Consider the following 20727-nt stretch of genomic DNA (forward strand, 5'->3'; position numbering starts at 1 on the left):
GCTGCATTTATTTTACTGCTCTAGTAACTTTGATTTTCCTCTCAGTCTCTCTGTGGAGCCACTGCCTGCAGTTAACCTGAAAGCTCTCTGAGAGATTAGGAAGGGAAAAGGGGAGGAGGAGGACACGAGGTCGGCGGTTGATCAGAGGGAGGTGAGGAGGGTCTGAAAGAAAATCATGTTGGAACACAGAGAGGAATGAAGTGTGTGTTACTGTGTGTGTCAGTGTGCGTCTGTGTGTGTGTTGGAATGAGCTGGGTCATCGTACTCTCTGTAATTTTACACCAGAGGGTCAAACTGATGACTCCTAGCAGCTGTTGCTGCCATGGCAACGAAGGGCGGGGTCACCCCTGGCAACGGAGACACGATGGGGGGTGTTACTGTGTGGCTGTGTGTATTACCGTGTGTGTTACTGTGTGTGTACGTACAGAACACACACAGTTCTTCGTCCTGATGATGTAGTTCCTCCACGTGATGTAGCTCCTTGTGATGATTTCAATCCTCCTGATGATTTAACTCCTTCTGATGATGTAGCTCGTCCTGATGATGTAACTCCTTCAGATGATTTAACTCCTTCAGATGATGTAGTTCCTCCTCGTGATGAACTACATGATGATGTAGCTCCTCCTCATAATGTAACTCCTCTTAATGATGTTGCTCCTCCTCATGATGTAGCTCCTCTTGATGATTTAACTTCTCCTGATGATGTAACTCCTCCTGATGCAGTACAAGAGGAGCTGACATGTTTGCTGCGAATTTCAGTCCGTCACAGTCTCCGTCTGTGGCTCCAACTCCTTCACCACATCATTGTGATCACTATGACATCATCTTGATGTGATGTCGCACTGTGATGATGTCATGGTGACAGTCAATTTGAGGTGCTTCAGATGCCATAAACAAGAGTTGGACTTTGAACAGGACTTTGAACAGACTGTTTTGAACTGCTGTTGTTTTCAGCTTTTCTGTTCTCATCGTTATTTTTGTGTTGTATTTTTTTTCTTTAGATTTGTTTCCATGTTTTCTGTCAAACTGGCACCGTTCTTGTATCTGATAAAGAGATTTGTCAGCGAGGTGAACTGGACATCCTAATGATTCTGTTATAATACCTGACACTCCTCTTTCTTCTTCCAGGAGGCAGTTACTGAGCAACGGAGGGATCGGCGGTGCCGCATGATGCCAATATGGCACCTCTGCTGCCCCCTGTTGGTACGGAGGTTTTCAGACGCTTCACGCCAGCCTCACTGGAGGAAATCCAGCGACGATTTGAAGCCGAAGAAAAGGAGCGAGAAAGGAGAAAGGAGAGGAACATCGAGGTATTAAACAAACCGATCAGCTGTCAATACCCTGTAATCACTGACAACTAATCAATACACCGTCCAGAATGTACTGATTGATGATAACCTCAGTAGCTTTATGCTGATTGGCTGTTTTTGTGAGTGGCAGATAGCAGAGGAGGATCTTCCAAAGCCTGCCAGTGACCTCGAGGCCGGGAAGCCCCTCCCCTTTATCTTTGGAGATCCTCCCCCTGACCTTCTCAACACCCCATTGGAGGAGCTGGATCCCTTTTACCAGTCACACAAGGTCTCTCTTTAATACTATCTATTACCTGAATCACTGAAAAACTGATCAATATCTGTGAAATTGGCAGTAAAATATTGCAATGTTTCAGTTACATCAGGTCTCAACATCAGAAGGTTTTATTCTATTTTATGATCAGATGAGCAGAACGGCATTCCTTTCAACTTAGTTTATATTCACTTATAGTTTATCTTACAACATGGCAGAATGTGATGAGAATTCAAAGATGTCATATATTTATACTTTGTTCACATGCTGTGAAGTATAGAAGAAGCATGACATAAAACATATAGTTACAGAGGGACAATCACTGCCTGGGCCAAAAAAAAAAGTTGCCACCTGGATTTAACTAGCAAATAAGTAAGAGCCTTCTATTGGATAATTACTGCAGTGATGAATATGTTTGAACTGCAACAGCTTATTTTACCCTAGCTGATGCAGTGAGGTAGCCTAGCCGTGCTAGACAACCCATGGCAATGAATTTAATTCTCTGCCAGGGTGGATCTAGTTACCCTCCATAAGGCTCGAGGCTGGATTCTCCTAAAACTGGCCGGACGAATCACCATGAAGTGTAGAGTCAGAAGGCGGGCGTAACTAAGTGACGACAGAGGCGCGACGATTCTGACAGAAACAACCGGCGCACAATAAACAGTTATCTTTCGACTCGGCTTTGGCCACAGCCCTTAAAGATTTGAAGCTAAAATTCAACTTGAAAGATAAACAAAGGACGGCACTGAAGTGTTTCATTGAGAAGAAAGACGTATTTGGACTTATGCCGACGGGATATGGCAAATCCTTAATATACCAGTTGGCTCCGCTGGTTGGGAAGCTAATGAGACTTAGCCACAATCCGCCGGTGCTCTCGGAACTACGTCAGCCTATTCGTTGCGCTGATTGGTTGTATACCTACCCAACTGCTGCAGAGTGATTTGAAAGACAACCTTTTAGCCCGCCTCCCTCCCTGTCGAGCGGTCCTAGACCCTTGTGCCTTCAGAACATGGGTCTAGCGCGGCTAGGCTAGCAGTGAGGAGCTTCTCGTGTCTTTTGGTCATGGAAAAGGATGTTAATCTGTCTCAGAAGGGTCAAATTATTGGCCCGCATCAAGCAAAGAAAACAACTAAGGAGATATGTGACACTACTAAAATCAGGATAAGAACTGTCCAACATATTGTTAAAACCTGAAGGATAGTAGTGAAGCATCATCTTGGAGGAACAAATGTGGTCTGATGGGTCCAGATTTACCCTGTTCCAAAGTGATAAGTGAAGGGGCATCAGGCTAAGAAGAGAGGTGGATGAAGTTATACACTCATCATGGCTAGTGCCTACAAGTCTTTGGGGGTTAGGGCTGTGATCTTGCATCGGTCAGGTTCAGCAATGTTATGTTCCCAAAGAATGAGGTCAGCTGGCTACCTGAATATACTGAATGACCAGGTCTTTACATCAGTGCAGATTTTCTTCAGTTATGGCATGGGCATGTTCCAAGATGACAGTGCCAGGATTCATGGGGCTGATATTGTGAATGAGTCCAGACCTTAACCCCATTGAGAATCTTTGGGATGTTCCGGAGAAGACTTTGCACAGCGGTCTGACTCTCCCATCATCAATATAGGATCTTGCTATCTACACATATAAAATATGTTATCCACATGTGTGAGCCCATGGTTTCTATATTCCACCTCTTTCATACATCACAGTGTTGAATGAACTTCACAGAGGATCACAGATCACGACTCCTCCTGCAGCCTCCTCAGAAATCACAAATCCTTCACAGGAGGAGACGAGGAGGCTCAAAACAGAGAAGTGAGATGATTCTCAGGACAGGCAATTGCATCTGTACCTGTTCAGTACACATGGAGACTGGAGGGAGCATGTGTGGACCTGCAGAACGAGGAAATGATTTGGACCTTTTAAAGGGAGCAAGAATTCTATAGAAGAAAATCTGCGTCAGCGCATTTTGAAATTCTATAATTTTTTAAGCCGAGAGAGAGAATTTCTTTGGGTAAAAGTCTGGACTGAGGTGGTTCAACATCTGGTCTGTACCCTTCAGATGTGTCTTTATGGAGGTCCTAGAGGAGTCTGCAGGGGGAACATCATGAGACCCGAGTCTGATGGACAGAACAACATTAGAACATCACAGCAACGAATCACAGAAATATTTTAAACTCAAATTATCACTGAGTTACAGAGTATGTGAAATGCATTCTGGGAAATTGAAGTGCATTAGATTCTTCACACTTTCTGTCTGTCTGCAGACCTTCATCGTCCTCAGTAAAGGAAACGTTATCTACAGATTTAATGCTGAACCTGCCTGTTACCTGCTGAGTCCCTTCAACCCATTGAGGACCTTCGCCATCAAGATACTCATTCATTCATATCCTTTTACATGACATCAAAGTATAGTTTTTAGTGTATTTACTATGGCGTCACATTAAATACAATAACTTTAGTTCAGGTGTTCAGCTCTGGAAGCACATGATATCTCCCTGACTGATCACTGAAGCTCAATGTTTGACTGATCTGCAGTTTATTGACAATCGATCAGCGAATAGATTTTTTGTTTCTTAACACTAAAACTTTATTCAGTTTATTCATCATGGTGACGATTCTGACCAACTGTGTGTTCATGACAATGAGCGATCCTCCACCGTGGAGCAAGACTGTTGAGTAAGTCCAGGCACACAACAATACACTACAATATAATTCAGTATAATACACTACAATGCAGAAAAATACACAACAATACATTCCAATATAGTACAATATAACATGCTGTGTCCGCATACTTGACACAAAGTCAGGCTTGTTTCCTGTGGGTGTTGAGCTGCCCCTTGTCTCCGATCCTGTTTATGGTGTTCATGGACAGGATCTCAAGGTGCAGCCAGGGTGAGGAGGGTGTTCGTTTTGGGGACCTCAGCTATAGTAGCCGCTGAATTGGCTACTATACCCTCTGAATCAGTTCCCACAAACTGTGATGTGTTTGTTAACTTGTCACAGTGATCCTGATCTCAGCAAATTGAAGCAGATCTGAAAAATGACTGTCGGACAGGGATCTCTTCATTTATTAGAGATGATAACACTAATATTATTGTTAACAAGTGGGGGGGTTCTCAGTCTAAAAACATGATAAGAAACATATTGTCCAACAGCTGTCAGGTGTCTGTCTGCTGTATTTTACTGCTTCTGTGTTTCAGTGGACGTTTCTTTTGTTCTACAGATATGTGTTCACTGGAATCTACACGTTTGAGGCAACAGTCAAAGTACTGTCGCGAGGATTTTGTGTCGGAGATTTCACCTTCCTCAGAGACCCCTGGAACTGGCTGGACTTCATGGTCATCAGCATGGCGTAATAATCAATAACACACATAGACATAGACACTGATCACAGATTGTAATAACCGAAAACACACCCAAGAGACACTGATCACATATTCTAATAATCAATAACAGACCTGAGAGACACTGATCACATATTCTAATATTTAATAATACACTTGAGAGACAATGTTCACAGATTATAGTAATCAGTAATACACCTGAGAGAAACTTATTGATCTTGCAGCTTACAGTTTACAAAACCTTCATGTTTCAGAATGTTTTTATTGATTCTAACTGGACTGAACAAAACTTAGCAAAAGCCATTTTGACCTAAACACCTGTATATTTGCAATGATGACGATGATGATGGCGGCGACAATGGCCATAATGACAATGACCATAATGATGATGACCATGATGATGATGACAATGATGACGAAGATAATGATGACAAGGATGGTGATGACAATGAAAACAATGATGATGATAGCGATGATGACGATGGCCATGACAACAATGATTTGATTTGATTTATTTGGATCCCCATTAGCTATGACAATGCCAAAGCTATTCTTCCTGGGGTCCATAAAACATCTTTACAATGTGTCAATGCAATTGCATTATTTACAATACAATCCATATACAAATGCAACATTAAAAAAAAAAAAAAAAAACACAACACAACAATACACAGACAATACAAGACCGCTCCCAGGTCATCAGTGATATATAAAATTTACATATCATATCTACATAGATCTACATATATTATGTATATTGGTCACACAAAACTCAAATTTCTTTTGCCCTTAGATATTACACCCAACACCATTGAAGCACAAACCCCGATTTAACAATTAAATTTAAATCAGTGCAGTACAATGAAGAAGACAAAGATGGCAATGACGACAACAATGACAATGGGAATGCCGGTGACGACAATGACGATAACAATGACCATTTCGATGATGACGATAAGGATGGTGATGACGATAATGACAATGAGCATGACAATAATGACGATGACCATGATGATGACAATGTCGAATATGATGATAATGACAATGATGATGATGACTTTGATGACCATGATGATGATGATGATGATGATGATGATGATGACAACGATAATGATGACAATGAAGATGACGATGATGATTTATGTGTGTTTCTGTGTGTCAGGTATCTAACAGAGTTTGTCGATTTGGGAAATGTTTCTGCTTTGAGGACGTTCAGAGTTCTTCGAGCCCTGAAGACCATCACTGTCATACCCGGTGTGTATGTGTATGTGTGTGTCTGTGTCTGTGTCTGTGTGTGTTTCTATCTGTGTGTGTGTGTGTGTGTGTACATCTGTAATTTAGTTTTAAGCTTCAGTTTAACCTTCAGTCTGTTCATGTGAATGCTTTGTTGGTTTAAACACCTGTTCCCTCTGCAGGTTTAAAGACAATTGTTGGAGCTCTCATCCAATCAGTGAAGAAGCTGGCTGATGTCATGATCCTGACGGTGTTCTGCCTCAGTGTCTTTGCTCTGATTGGTCTACAGCTTTTCATGGGAAACCTGAGGCAAAAATGTGTCCTGATTCCACCGTCACTTAGGAACCTCACGTCAGACCTTGTCCTCGAGACAGATTTCCTTGGTAACGACACCCATAGCAACAACACAGGAAGCAGTGACTTTGATTACTACGAGTTTGTCAACAATCCGGGTAGGAAGACCTCAAGATGGTTGCAAATATTGTTCTGATGTTTCAAAGCATTTTTATCATCCATCTGAGATATTAACTGTCTGTCTGTCTGTCTGTATCTGTCTGTCAGACAACTTTTACTACCTGCCTGGAAACCGTGATGCTATGCTGTGTGGAAACAGTTCAGATGCTGGGTAAGTTCACATAAAGATAATATGACTGATGATTGATGACTGATGACTGATGATTAATGGTCAATGACTGATGATGATTTCAGGATCTGTCCGGATGGTTACATCTGTCTGAAGGCAGGGGGAAACCCAAACTACGGCTATACCAGCTACGACTCCTTCGGCTGGGCGTTCTTGGCTCTGTTCAGACTCATGACCCAGGACTTCTGGGAAAACCTATTCCAGCTGGTCCGTACTAACTGGTCCCAGTACTGAAGCTGGCCCTTTATTTATATCACCATGTGAAAAAAGCGAGTCAAACTAAGTAGAGAAGATTTTAAGTGTTTCAGATGAACTGGGCAATCTCACTGTGAATGATTCCAGAGTTTAGAAGCAGCAGAATCTCAGCCTTTCTCCATCTGAGCTTTCGGCATATTTAGCTGATGAGCTTTTATGCAGAACTGTAACCGTGACCATCAGCCAGTGAAAAGAGGCTGAAACTGCAGTCTGAGCTTAGTGTTGATCAGAGGAAGCTGCAGCTGAGGCCAGAGCTTCACTAGCTACAGTGATCCAGTCACTTGTTTACTAAAGCTTAGACTGGTTAGATGAGAATAAACCTGATTTGTAAACTATTTCATAGCTGGAAGCAGCATGATTGCAAGAGTTTCCTATGTGAGGACAGAAATGCAGAAAATAGTCAGATGTGGCAAATAAAACACAAATCAGTCACATCAGATACATACTGCTGTGTGATGTCAACATAAAAATTCAAAAGCCCAAAAAGGCATTAAAAAAATATTAGGGTCTCACCTGTCTGTCTCTCTGCAGACTCTTCGAGCAGCAGGTAAAACCTATATGATCTTCTTTGTGATCGTCATCTTCCTCGGGTCCTTCTACCTCATCAACCTCATCCTGGCAGTGGTTGCCATGGCGTACGCAGAGCAGAACGAGGCCACCATTGCCGAGGCCAAACAGAAGGAGGAAGAGTACGCTCAGATCCTGGAGGCTCTGAAGAAGAGAGAGGAGGAGGTCTGCTGTGATGCATGAAAACTTCCAAAGATTCATCTCAACACAGCTGAGTGTTTGTTTTTTGTCATTACAGCAGGCGGCCAACAAGGCTGAGCTCCTAGAAAAGCAAGACTCAACACCACAGGAGAGCTCTGAGCAAGACCACACAGGCATGGAAGGTGCACATGGTACTTCAGTATTCTGCATCTTATTATCAAGATTATACTTTTCAATATCATCAACTGTTAACTGTGTGATGTGTCTGGTAATTAACATTGAGCTGGTTAAGTCTGTTGAAACAATAGTGTCTTATTAACAATCAAGCATAACCAGTCTACTATCAAAAATAGATTAAATGACAAAACTAAACTAAATTTAAAGGAAATTGGTGATTAAAATGCCAGTCCAAAAGATTTGCTTTGTTTTACACTGAATCTTGTGGACAGGATCTCGAAGATATAAAGGGTCTGGTCTACATTTGATGATCTTAGTGTTTCAGACAGTTTAGATGCTGTTTTCCCTTTTTGCTCTCTTATGTGTTTACATCAAAGCAATCCAGCCTTCAGACACTAGTGTGTGAATTTTATATCTGTAATCACTGTTGTTGCTGCCGGTTGCTGCAGGCACAGCATCCTAACATTCCACCATCGATACAAAGTTAGAGAAAGTGTACTTTCAAGTTCATATTCCCACTGTGCTGCTGTGTTTCAGACTTTGAGGAGGACCAGAGGCCATGTCCTCCATGTTGGTATGCATTTGCTAACATCTTCCTGAAGTGGAACTGTTGTGGGTGTTGGCGAACGGTCAAACGGTTGCTTTACATCTTTGTCATGGACCCATTCGTTGACCTCGGCATCACCATCTGCATCGTCCTTAACACTGTCTTCATGGCCATGGAGCATTACCCGATGACGGAGACGTTCGAGGAGCTGCTGAGTGTCGGGAATCTGGTCAGTGATGAGAAAGAGTGTCATTATGCATTTGAATCTTTATATGCTCTGTTTGGTCTGAGGTCAGGGTGACAACACTGCCGCCTGCTGGGGACATCAGACTTACTGAAAGCAGAAATCAACAGATTGGCATTGAAGCAAGGCACTGACAGATAAACCAATAAAATGAAAGCCTGAAACCAAGTAAAATTCTTGTCATGCTGGTAAAACTTGGAGTGGACGTAAAATAACCCTTAAGTTGAAGTGCAAAGGTATCTCCTGGAAAATGAACAGCATACATCTTACTTCCTGTGTGTAAGACAGGTTTTCCTCAGATGATCACACATCTGTACCTTTTGTACCTGTTCGTTTCTCTACTTGTATTATATTTCTATTAGAGAACCCAAGAAGACTAACCTGCGCTTTCAATATTAGAGTTGCTGAGCTGCTCCTCTTCTTCTGATTCTTCTGGGACTCCCTCTAACCTTTAACCTCTAACCTCTGACTTTTACCCTCTGATCCCTCAGGTCTTCACAGGGATCTTTACAGCTGAGATGGTCCTCAAACTTCTGGCCATGGACCCGTATTACTACTTCCAGGTCAGACTTCGTTTGTTAGTGAGCAGCTCACTGATCACAGCTGACAGCTGTTCCCATGGTAACGTGCCTGTTGTTGTCATGATTGTAGGTGGGTTGGAACATCTTTGACAGCATCATCGTCACCATGAGTCTAGTCGAGCTGGGATTGGCTAACGTTCAAGGTCTTTCTGTGCTGCGCTCCTTCCGATTGGTCAGTACATCATCACCATCATCATCACTTACTAACAAACTCTGTTGTAAAACCTAGTTATATTACTTTTCCTGTCCCTTCACCTGTCTACCTGCCTCCGTCCTTGCCTGTCTCATGTCCAGATGCGAGTATTTAAGTTGGCCAAGTCGTGGCCAACCCTCAACATGTTGATAAAGATCATTGGGAACTCGGTGGGAGCTCTGGGGAACTTGACTCTGGTTCTTGCCATCATCGTCTTCATCTTCGCTGTTGTCGGCATGCAGCTGTTTGGAAAGAGCTACAAAGACTGCGTCTGTCGCATTGCAGAGGACTGCGAGCTTCCTCGCTGGCACATGCACGACTTCTTTCATGCCTTCCTCATCATCTTCAGGGTCCTGTGTGGCGAGTGGATTGAAACCATGTGGGACTGCATGGAGGTCGCAGGTCAGACTATGTGTCTGATCGTCTTCATGATGGTCATGGTTATCGGAAACCTGGTGGTGAGTCTCTGCAGGTGAAAAGTTTCTGATCTGGATTTAGTTCAGCATATCACATCCTCCAGAGTCCAGTAGGATGGCTGAAGGTACAAACAGATCCCAGTCTGAGGTCAGGGGTTGGGGGTCTGCCTTGAATGAGGCTGACTTGGGGCAGTCAACATTAACAAAAGTCTGAATTTTCTAAACCAATAAAAGTACAGGCCCTGAATCTGTTCCTGGCTTCATTTCAGGTCCTGAATCTGTTCCTGGTCTTGTTTCAGGTCCTGAATCTGTTCCTGGTCTTGTTTCAGGTCCTGAATCTGTTCTTGGTCTTGTTTCAGGTCCTGAATCTGTTCCTGGCCTTGTTGCTGAGCTCATTCAGTGGTGATAATCTGGCAGCTACAGAAGAGGAAGGAGAAAACAATCTGCAGATTGCCATAAACCGGATCAGCCGGGCTGTGGCCTGGGTCAAGGCCTGGATCCTGGAACACATCCAGATTCTATTGGGAAAGAAGACCCATGTCAGCCCAGACATCACTGGTGGGACCAGAGCTGGACCATAAATATATAAGAAGAGTAGCTGTGTATGAGATAATTCATTTACCTTTTAAAATTTCCTTTCTGTCTTCAGTTGCCTGTGAGGAAGATGACAGGACAACAAAGGAGGTTTTAGCTTTGACCTTTGTAGCCTCCGAGCAGCCGGTGTCAAACGTCACAGCAACCAGTTACCATGACAACCTGACCAGCAACTACCACAACATTGCTTCCCTGAGGGTCCCCATCGCAGAGGCCGAGTCCGATTTTGAGACTCCTGAAACTGAAGATGAGGAAGATGAGGAGGAGGATGAAGATGATGAAGAGGATGAAGAGAAGCACTCCCAAGTAAACCTTCATTTATTCTGCTTCAAACTGTAGAGTGTGCAGTTTCTTCATGTGTAAACAGATCAAACATGAATGTTCTAAACTGAACTGCCGACCTGTCAAACTCCAACAGGAGCCTGTATGAAATAGTGTGTGGTCACAGTAATAAGTGCCGTTTGGCATTAAGTCTGCCGTGTTTGTTCAGGGTGACGAGTCGTCAGTCTGCAGCACTGTACAGAAACCTCCTGAAGTCCCAGTGGACGAAGACGATGCTGATGACGAAACAAACACACCTGAAGACTGCTGCAGTGAAAGTAAGACCTCTTCAAATATGTCAGTCCTGTGGATACTGTGACATCATGGGCTTATACAGAGACTGTTTGTGCATTTATATTTCAGAGTGTTACAGTCGCTGTCCCTTCCTGGACATAGACACGTCCCAAGGCAGAGGGAAGGTCTGGTCTAACCTCAGAAGAACTTGTTTCTCCATTGTAGAACACAACTACTTTGAGACATTCATCATCTTCATGATCCTTTTGAGCAGTGGAGCTCTGGTAAACACAGCATATTGATATTATAGATTACTGATTTATTCCTGATTAGTTTTAACTCTAAGCCTGCTGGAATGGGACTGTGTCAAAGGGTTTATTTTAAACATCTTGTTTTTATTTTTTGCTTCAAAGCACATTGTATATATTTGTGTTTTAAAATGCTCCTTAAGTCTGAAAGCTGCTCGGTTTTGTGGGTGCTGGCTGGTTTGACTTGATGGTGTGACTGAGCAGGTCAGAGCTGATTGGTTCTCAGAGATGTGTGCAGAGTGAGTACTAACCTCTGGAGACCACATGGCTGAGATGGTTAACAGTGGACCACAAACATGATGGGCATTCAGACTACTAACATGGCTGCTACATGTTACGCAGGTGAGATTTATGAGGTCATTAACAGCATGATGACAGAGTGAACTGTGATGGTTACAGCCCCGTGGTTGTCCCAGAAACAAATCAGAAATGTAAAAAAAAAATCTGTTCAAAATGTCCATCAAAAATGTTGCTCTGAAGTTTTCATCCAAACACATGACATATAACAACACAACAAGGAATAACAAACACATACAAAAAAAATAAAAATGCATCAAGAAAAGTACAGCAATATTAGTTATTAATATGGACTTTAGAAACAGGAAGCAGGAAGTTTGTGTTGAGACTGAACTGAAGGTAATGCTGGTTTATTTTCATCATGAATATCATCCAGCTCTTAAGCAGGTCATTTTTATCTCTTCAAAGATGTGACATCAGACAACACTGAGACTGCAGTTTACTTCCATAGACTCGTACAATGATGAGTTTGGTTTAGTTTGAGGACTTTCTGTGATTTTTCAGATACAAAAACAGCAGCCGGCTGAAGTAGGAATGAGGCGTGGCCAGGTGTGATAACAGTAAATACCTGTTCTGGTGCTAATGATGGTCACTGGTCACTGTGTGAACAGGCCTTTGAGGACATCTACATGGAGCAGCGTCGCGTCATAAAGACCATCCTGGAATACGCAGATCAGGTGTTCACCTACGTGTTTGTGGTGGAGATGATCCTCAAGTGGGTGGCCTACGGATTTAAGACCTACTTCACCAATGCCTGGTGCTGGCTCGACTTCCTCATCGTAGACGTAAGAACCTGATCAATAACAGTGACTATTGGTAACACATTAATGCAGAATGTTTCTTCTGTTTTTAGCCTCTCGCTGCGGTCTGAACTCTTTCTGCATTAAATGGTCAATGATTTCTATACGGTGTAAACTGAGGTCAATGTTCAAACCATTAAATTATCTCAAAATAAAAGTCTGATGTTTTAGTGACTCTGCTAAAAATTCAAATCATCAATCTCTAAGTTTGTTTCATTTTCTGTTTCCTGCACTGCCACCAGATTTCAGATTGATATTTAAAGTCCTTAGGTTTGATGAAGCTGTGATAGAAGATACATTCTTTATACACAAAAAGCAGCTCTGATTCATTTTCACTCTCACATCCTCACTCTGTGACCTCAGTTCACTGGTTTCATCAGTGTGATGTCAACACCAGTTTGTTATCTGCAGGTGTCTCTGATATCGCTGACAGCAAACATACTGGGATACTCTGAGCTGGGAGCCATCAAGTCTCTGAGGACGCTGAGAGCTCTGAGGCCTCTCAGGGCCCTGTCTCGCTTCGAGGGCATGAGGGTGAGACAGGCAGACAGGCTGAGAGACAGAGGATGTAGATTATGTTTCATTTTAGTTTTATCAGATGAATCAACATCTTCAACTTTGCTTTTAATTTTTGTGAAAACTCACCATTCTGTCCTCACCTGCCTCCCCTCTCCTCATCTGTCTGGAGGTGGTGGTGAACGCCCTGGTCGGAGCGATCCCGTCCATCTTCAACGTTCTGCTCGTGTGTCTGATCTTCTGGCTGATCTTCGGCATCATGGGCGTCAACCTGTTCGCAGGGAAGTTTTATTACTGTTTCAACGAGACGTCGGAGGAGTATTTCCTGCCTGAGGATGTCAACAACAAGACGGAGTGTCTGGCTCTGATTCAGGACAACTTCACTGAGGTCCGCTGGAAGAACGTCAAGGTCAACTACGACAACGTGGGAATGGGCTACCTGTCTCTGCTGCAAGTGGTCTGTATGAACACCTGAGAAACAAAGACTAAATCAATACACCAGATACTCATTATCAATCAGGGATTCTAATCTTTAAGCTTTTATTTACTGCTTTTAACATAAAAATTACTATTTGTGTTTTTCAGGCAACATTTAAAGGCTGGATGGACATAATGTACGCTGCAGTGGACTCCAGAGAGGTCAGTGGACTGGACGGATACTGGGACACTGGGACAGGGAGACTGGGACAGGGAATGAGACTAGTATACTGCGAGTGATTTTCTTAAGCAATGGTCAGTCATATTAACCATCAATAATCAATTATTGGTTGATTTTTTTTTTAATTGAATGAAAAAACGTATTGAATTAACGGAAAGTCAGTGAATATTTTTCATCTCATCAGTGTTCTCTGGAGAACCAACAGGCTGCTACTGAATTAAACACTGCTGTTCAACAACACACTCCAGAGAATAAAATGCAGCAGAAGAGCTGGACCAGGAAAACCTCTGGACCAATTCAATGTGTTCACACCACTATAATCCTCACAGCTGATGTACATGAGGCAGCAACATGTTCACTGTACTCAATCTGTAGTTTCTCCAAAAGCTGGAAACAGCTGTTCGGCTGGAACGGGGGTTTCACAAATACTGTCAACAACTTTTTATAATCTGTCAAATTTTAGACTATCTTTCATGTTGTAAAAAAGAAATGACACTGTGAAGTGTTGGAGAGCTGTGTCAGTCCTTATTTGACTTGTCTCTGGTCACCATGGTTACCATGTTGTGGTGTAGGTGGAGTCTCAGCCAATGTATGAGGACAACCTGTACATGTACCTGTACTTCGTCTGCTTCATCATCTTTGGCTCGTTCTTCACTCTGAACCTCTTCATCGGTGTCATCATCGATAACTTCAACCAGCAGAAAGCAAAGATATGTTTTTACTCTTGTCACAGTTAAACAGGTTGAAGTTTCCAGCTTCTGTTCTCTCAGTTAACTGGGTTTTCTGTCTTTACTTGGGAGGGACAGATATCTTCATGACAGAAGAGCAGAAGAAATATTATAACGCCATGAAAAAGCTGGGCTCCAAGAAACCTCAGAAACCTGTTCCACGACCAAATGTAGGTTCAGTTCTGCTTTATTGAAACCAGATGAAGGTTTTGGGATGGCAGGACATAATTCTCCTGTTTCTGTGCAGAATAAGTTCCAGGGTCTGGTCTTTGACCTGGTCACCAAACAGTTCTTTGACATCTTCATCATGGTGTTAATCTGCCTCAACATGGTGACCATGATGGTGGAGACGGACGAGCAGAGCGAGGAGAAAGAGACGATCCTGTACTGGGTCAACCTGGTCTTCATCGTGGTCTTCACCACTGAATGCAGCCTGAAGATCATCGCTCTGCGGCAGCATTACTTCGCTGTTGGCTGGAACATCTTTGACTTTGTGGTGGTGATTCTCTCCATTGTAGGTGAGTCAGATTCACGAAACAGGACTTTAAAACAAAACCTCTTTTTAAAGTCATGTTTAAAGTATAGAAGACATTAGCAACAAACAAGAATTTTATTAAACAATAAAGTATTTCATTTAACAACAAAACAGCAACCATTTTCATTTCCTTTCCTTTCTTTTTGTGTTCCTTCATTCCTTCTTTCCTTTCTTCCTCTCCTCTTTCCTTGCATCCTTGCTTCATTCCCTCCAGGTCTCCTCCTTGCTGACATCATAGAGAAGTATTTTGTCTCGCCCACACTGTTCCGTGTGATCCGATTGGCTCGCATCGGTCGGATCCTTCGGCTGATTCGTGGAGCAAAGGGGATCCGGACGCTGCTGTTCGCCTTGATGATGTCACTGCCAGCGCTCTTCAACATTGGCCTGCTCCTCTTCCTCATCATGTTTATCTTCTCCATCTTTGGCATGTCGAACTTCGCCTACGTGAAGAAGGAGGCCATGATCGACGACATGTTCAACTTTGAGAGCTTTGGGAACAGCATGATCTGCCTGTTCATGATCACCACGTCGGCCGGCTGGGACGGTCTGCTAAGTCCCATCATGAACATGCCGCCGGACTGTGACCCGGACATTGAGAACCCGGGATCTCCGGTCAGAGGGAACTGTGGAAACCCGGGTGTGGGCATCGTGTTCTTCACCACCTACATCATCATGTCCTTCCTGGTGGTGGTCAACATGTACATCGCCATCATCCTGGAGAACTTCAACGTGGCCACGGAGGAGAGCTCCGACCCGCTGTGCGAGGACGACTTCGAGATGTTCTACGAAACCTGGGAGAAGTTTGACCGTGATGCCTCACAGTTTATACAGTACAGGTGAGTCAGATGTGCATCAGAACCGCAGAATGTTTTACAATCTGAGTCAGGTGATCACATCTGACTCTGAGGTGTTCTGTAAGAGCTCTGACGGTGAGGTTCTATTGGTCTCTGTTGGGCTCTGATGTGTTCCACAGTGAGCTGTCAGACTTCTGTGACACTCTGCAGGATCCTCTGAGGATTCCCAAACCCAACACTATCAAACTGATCCAAATGGACCTTCCTCTGGTTCCAGGAGACAAGATCCATTGTCTGGACATCCTGCTGGCACTCACTGCACAGGCAACATCACCTGCTCACTGATCTTATCTTACCTGATCTGATCTGAATGTGTATTGTCTTACATGGTCTTAAACTCACCTTGTGTTCAGGTTTTGGGTGATTCGGGGTCGATGGACGCTCTTAAAGCCAGCATGGAGGAGAAGTTCATGGCCAACAACCCCTCTAAGGTTTGCTCTATTCTATCACAAAGTTACCTGCAGTCATATTTATCTTTGATTTTACTGGTTTTACAACCGAAGTTAGACTTAGATGACTTTATTAATCCCCGGCGGGAAGTTGAGTTGTTACAGTAGCATAGATATTCAGTAAAGGGGTTAACAATAAGACAATACAAGGGGAGTGAAGGTAAAATAAAATCGATAAAATGAAATAAAAATATAGAAAATGTAATTTAGAAAAAAAATAAACAGAATATGCAAGAGTGACACAGAAATGTGCAAATGAGAATGTCCTCAAATATGCAAATGGCATGAGAAGTTGCAGTTAGTTTACGCATATAATGAAAGATGTCTAGAATTTAAATGTCATTACTCTCTATGTACTCTATCTATTGCTCTCTGTTTTTATGGTACCATATTGTTTATGCACATTTGTTCTTGGTATTTGTCAAGTAAAACTTTTGCGACTTGACATAGCACCAAACCTACAGATGGTTTGGACGTATACACTGAAGTGAGGAATCTTTTCCTGGCATTTCCTCTACAAACATACATAGTAAATAAATACTGCTGAAATACTCTGGGAACAGTAGGCAGTGCATCATCTCTATATTCAATATGTCATGTATTTTAAAAGCAGGGATCTTTGTTCACTTATCTACTTTTTCTGACTGTTAATCAGCCTCTGAAGGAGTTACTAGAAAGAGGCTTGTGGGGGATTCCACCAAGACACCAATGACTCCTCTGAAAGAGCTATAAGGCATAGGCTATGAAGGGAGGCCACCAAGACACCAATGACTCCTCTGAAGGAGTCAAAAGAGACGAGTCTTGTCTTGTAACTCCTTCAGAGGAGTCACAGATATCTTGTTGGCCTCCCGCACTAGTTCATCTTTAGATCTTCAGCTGATTTTAGTGACAGTCAGAAGAAGCAAAGATGTTCAGGCTTTTATTTCAATTTGAAGACTGCTAAAGTGTTTGAGTGTTTGTTTTGCAGAAATATTTCTCACATCTCGCAGACAGGACGTTGCAAATACTCTAAGAGAACTCCTGTTATAATTTATCTAGCTGTGCAGAATGACAGGTGAATATTATGACCCACAGGTATCATATGAGCCAATCAGCAGCACCCTGCGGAGGAAGCAGGAAGAGGTGGCGGCGGCGGTTATCCAGAGGGCGTACAGGAAACACCTCCTGCAACGGACCGTCAAACTGGCGTCCTACAAATACCGAGAGAGGACGGAGGGACGGCGAGAGAAGCCGCCGGAGACAGAAGGACTTCTCTGCGAACGAATCAGTCAGCTGTACGGAAGCCAGCAGTCGGATTCAGGTGAGGATCCTCCTGCCCGGGTGGAGCTTCAGAGCGAGTTTCTTCTCCATGCCGCTCCTCCAATCCACACCTCTGCCATCCTGCAAGACGAGAACCTGAGGGAGTCAGTGGTGTGATGGTGAAGGTGTTGCTCTGTGGACTCACCTGTGGAGTGTACCTGTCGCAGCAGACTCACCTGTCCGTTAGCTTCAGCTTCTGTACCGACTCAGCAGCGAAACTGAGACATTGGCACAAAGTGTGACTGACTGCAGATAGAAATCTGCTGCAAGTTGCTCTGTTCTCTGCTCTTCTTCTAGCTTCATATGAGAATATTCTTCTTGTTCTGTCTGTTCCGAGTTGTTTGGGGGCTTTCGCGTTCTAACAGAACCCAGGTTTGTATGTGACGTTTAACTTACAGATTAACCTGATTTAACTACCTGTCAAGATTGTTACTAATACTTAATATCCAGCTCTCTGTTGCTGATCAGGTGATGATTTCTGAGTCGGACTGCTTTGACCAGAAAATTATACTGATGTACTTTCGAGATAACAAATCCTGTGATGTTTCAGACAGAATCATATGCATCTTTGATAATTACACAAACCAGAGTTTTGTTTTGTTTTTTTTGTCTGACATATACTGGGTGAAGTTTGTTTCCTGATTCTTAAACAGCAACGATTCAGAAGAACCCCAGCGAAGCCCAACAGAACTGACAGTCAATAAGACGGCAGCATCGGAACAAACAGGTTGAGGGACGATTTCTGCTTATTTGAACAAAACTCTGAGCACAGTGAACACCTTCTCCTGATGTCATGCAACAGTTCGTCAGTCTCCTAAAGGTTCTCGACATCCACTAAAAAAACTTCAGAGAACCTGTCTCTTCGTGTCTTCCTCTGATTGGCCAGTTCAGCTGCAGGTGTTTTCTTTGACTGAGGCTGTAACAGGTGCGTGACGATGAGGTAGGCCAACCAATGAGAGCTTGGAAAGGTCGAGCCAGCAGCCAATCAGCACCACGTCAGACTGAAACTGAACCTGGTTTTCAGCAGGTCACGGACAGTGAAGTTGACCAACAGGAAAAAGCTGTGACTGTGATGTCAGCAGAGGTGTAAAATGTTTTGTCTGTGAGTCATGTGACATGAATTCGGCAACAAAATAAAAATAAATTCTTCAAATACAACAAAAATATTTCTGAGGATTTACATTAGGAAAAGAAATTAATCATTAAAGATTGATTTTACTTCCTCAGAGCTTTCTTTCTTTCTTTCTTTCTTTCTTTCTTTTTTCTTTCTTTCTTTGATGTGAAAATGGTTCACATGTGGATTTAGTTTTCCTGTTTGTTGCACTTCTGAAAGTTTGCACTGATGAAGATCATGAGTGTTGACGTTTCACTGCAGCCATTTATTCAGATACTGGATTTTAATTCTGCATTTGCATGAGTTTACTACAACCTTTGGAAAATCTTTTTTTTTTTCTTTTTTGGTTCAACTCATGAATGTGCAGCAATTGGTTTATTTTTTATTTGTAAATAAATTTTTTTTAAAACAAATCTTGTTAGTGTTTCAGATGTTTGAGGGAGATGAATATTTGTGACAGCATGAAGAAAACCGTGGTGCTCGATCTCCATAGCAACTGGTGCTGTGGAATCAGATCTCCATGGTAACTGGTGCTGTGGAATCAGATCTCCATGGTAACTGATGCTGTAGAATCAGATCTCCATGGTAACTGATGCTGTGGCGCTAATCTGGTCCAGGTTCTGTTCAGAGTTTAGATTAAATCAGACGGTTCCCTGATGATTTTCTTTGAGTGATGCGGATTCTCAGCTGAAGGAAATGTTTTATCTGCAAATCTGTTGATCACTACGCTACCAAAACCACTGAATGAAGCAGCTACAGAATCACACATTGTATGCATCATGTTGTCATGGAAACCTTCATGCTGCTGGTGTTCATATTTACGCTTGTACGCATTTAGTCTGCAGCCACAGCTCAAGTTTTCCTTCAGACCGATCTGTTAGTTTAATTATTTCTACATTAATAAACACATCACTTCCTTTTGAACCTGTGGTCACATTAAGCTGCTGCTGTCAAAAGATGAGTTTAACTTGAGTGCTGAAATCTCATTAAAGCGTCTCCATTAAAACATAGCTGAGGCTGTAATCATGAATGACAGTTTGGGATTACAGGTGGCATCAGCATTTAAGTTTGTTCCTGTTCTGACTTTTTTAAACTGTGTGCTGCTGTCACCCCCTGCTGAATGGAATAAGATTACTGTCAAAAGTATTCATCCACGATTCTAACCATTCGTATTCGTAATGTTAAACATTTGTATGTTAATAAAAAATTTGTACACAAAATTCTGCTGTCATATGCATGAGTTTGATAAATTAAGGGTTAGGATTGTTTTTACGAGTATGAACCTAAAAGTTGTGAGTGCAACTCTAATTTCTACGACTACGAAGTCTTCCCTGTGAGGACGAATTCAAGTTTATGGGTACGAGTAGAAAAATACTGGAATGACGTCACATAGGTCACAGGGGAAGGTAATCGAACACCGATTGCTCCAAACGCGCATGCGCCATTTATAAAGAGTAGACGCCGGGTGGACCCGGTGGACCTACCGGGGCAGGTGACGCCTCACAGGTCAAGTAAATAACACATCCAACTTCTTGTAATTTATTTATTTCATGAAACTGTACTGTTTTAATTGATATACAGTTTATGGACGAAAGACGGTACTGCTTAGCTTGCACGCTAACGAGCCGGGCCGGTGACACATTAGCCTTTTAATGCAAGGAGGCTAATGAGGAGGCTAAGGAGGCTTAATAACAAAACAAACATAATTTGAGATTATGAATCGTGGCAATTGGCGTATGAATCAGCCCATTGTACAGCCTAAATTGCTGTAAATTAAGTCCAGTTTTAGTTCTTTGCAAACTCAGACACGTGCATTAGTTTAGTTTACAATGAATCTGGCGGAGTTCGGTAAACTTGGAAAGATATTCACAGATTCGGACTTTCGGCATCAATAACTCATTAGATATATGTTGTCAAAACATGAACGATGCCTCTTTCAAATCGTTGTAAGGTAGACAATGTGCTACAAGGCCAATTTTATCAAAAGTCGCTGTATTTCAAGCTACAGAAATAACATTGGCGTCTATGAGCAGCCGGCGGTGCAACGAGTGAACAGGGACCGTCTGCAAATAGCAAAACCGCTGCAACAGCGAAAAGAGACACTACACATAAA

General features: G+C 42.7%; 1 protein-coding gene across 1 annotated transcript; it reads left to right on the forward strand.

Moving 5' to 3' along the window:
• Positions 1–1134: 1134 nt before the first annotated feature.
• scn4ab (sodium channel, voltage-gated, type IV, alpha, b) lies at positions 1135–20224 on the forward strand. Its single transcript, XM_051941472.1, has 30 exons — positions 1135–1310; positions 1441–1578; positions 3828–3946; positions 4150–4239; positions 4790–4918; positions 6073–6164; positions 6326–6595; positions 6705–6768; positions 6852–6993; positions 7573–7773; positions 7847–7940; positions 8464–8702; positions 9209–9280; positions 9369–9470; positions 9593–9949; positions 10267–10465; positions 10557–10807; positions 10992–11100; positions 11186–11340; positions 12273–12446; positions 12873–12995; positions 13150–13434; positions 13563–13616; positions 14208–14345; positions 14429–14533; positions 14611–14881; positions 15113–15734; positions 15872–16016; positions 16106–16183; positions 17276–20224. Exons 1-30 carry the CDS (start codon positions 1179–1181, stop codon positions 17615–17617), a joined length of 5292 nt encoding a protein of 1763 aa, XP_051797432.1. The 5' UTR covers positions 1135–1178; the 3' UTR covers positions 17618–20224.
• The last annotated feature ends 503 nt before the right edge of the window (positions 20225–20727 follow it).

This window comes from Acanthochromis polyacanthus, chromosome 21 (assembly GCF_021347895.1).
Source record: "Acanthochromis polyacanthus isolate Apoly-LR-REF ecotype Palm Island chromosome 21, KAUST_Apoly_ChrSc, whole genome shotgun sequence".
In the NCBI taxonomy this organism is placed as follows: domain Eukaryota; kingdom Metazoa; phylum Chordata; class Actinopteri; family Pomacentridae; genus Acanthochromis; species Acanthochromis polyacanthus.

Coding starts and splice junctions, on each gene's coding strand:
- scn4ab (XM_051941472.1), top strand. CDS start 1,179: ATGGCACCTCTGCTGCCCCCTGTTGGTACGGAGGTTTTCAGACGCTTC. Junction 7,941..8,463: donor AGGCATGGAAGGTGCACATG/GTACTTCAGTAT, acceptor GCTGTGTTTCAG/ACTTTGAGGAGGACCAGAGG. Junction 10,466..10,556: donor TGTCAGCCCAGACATCACTG/GTGGGACCAGAG, acceptor TTCTGTCTTCAG/TTGCCTGTGAGGAAGATGAC.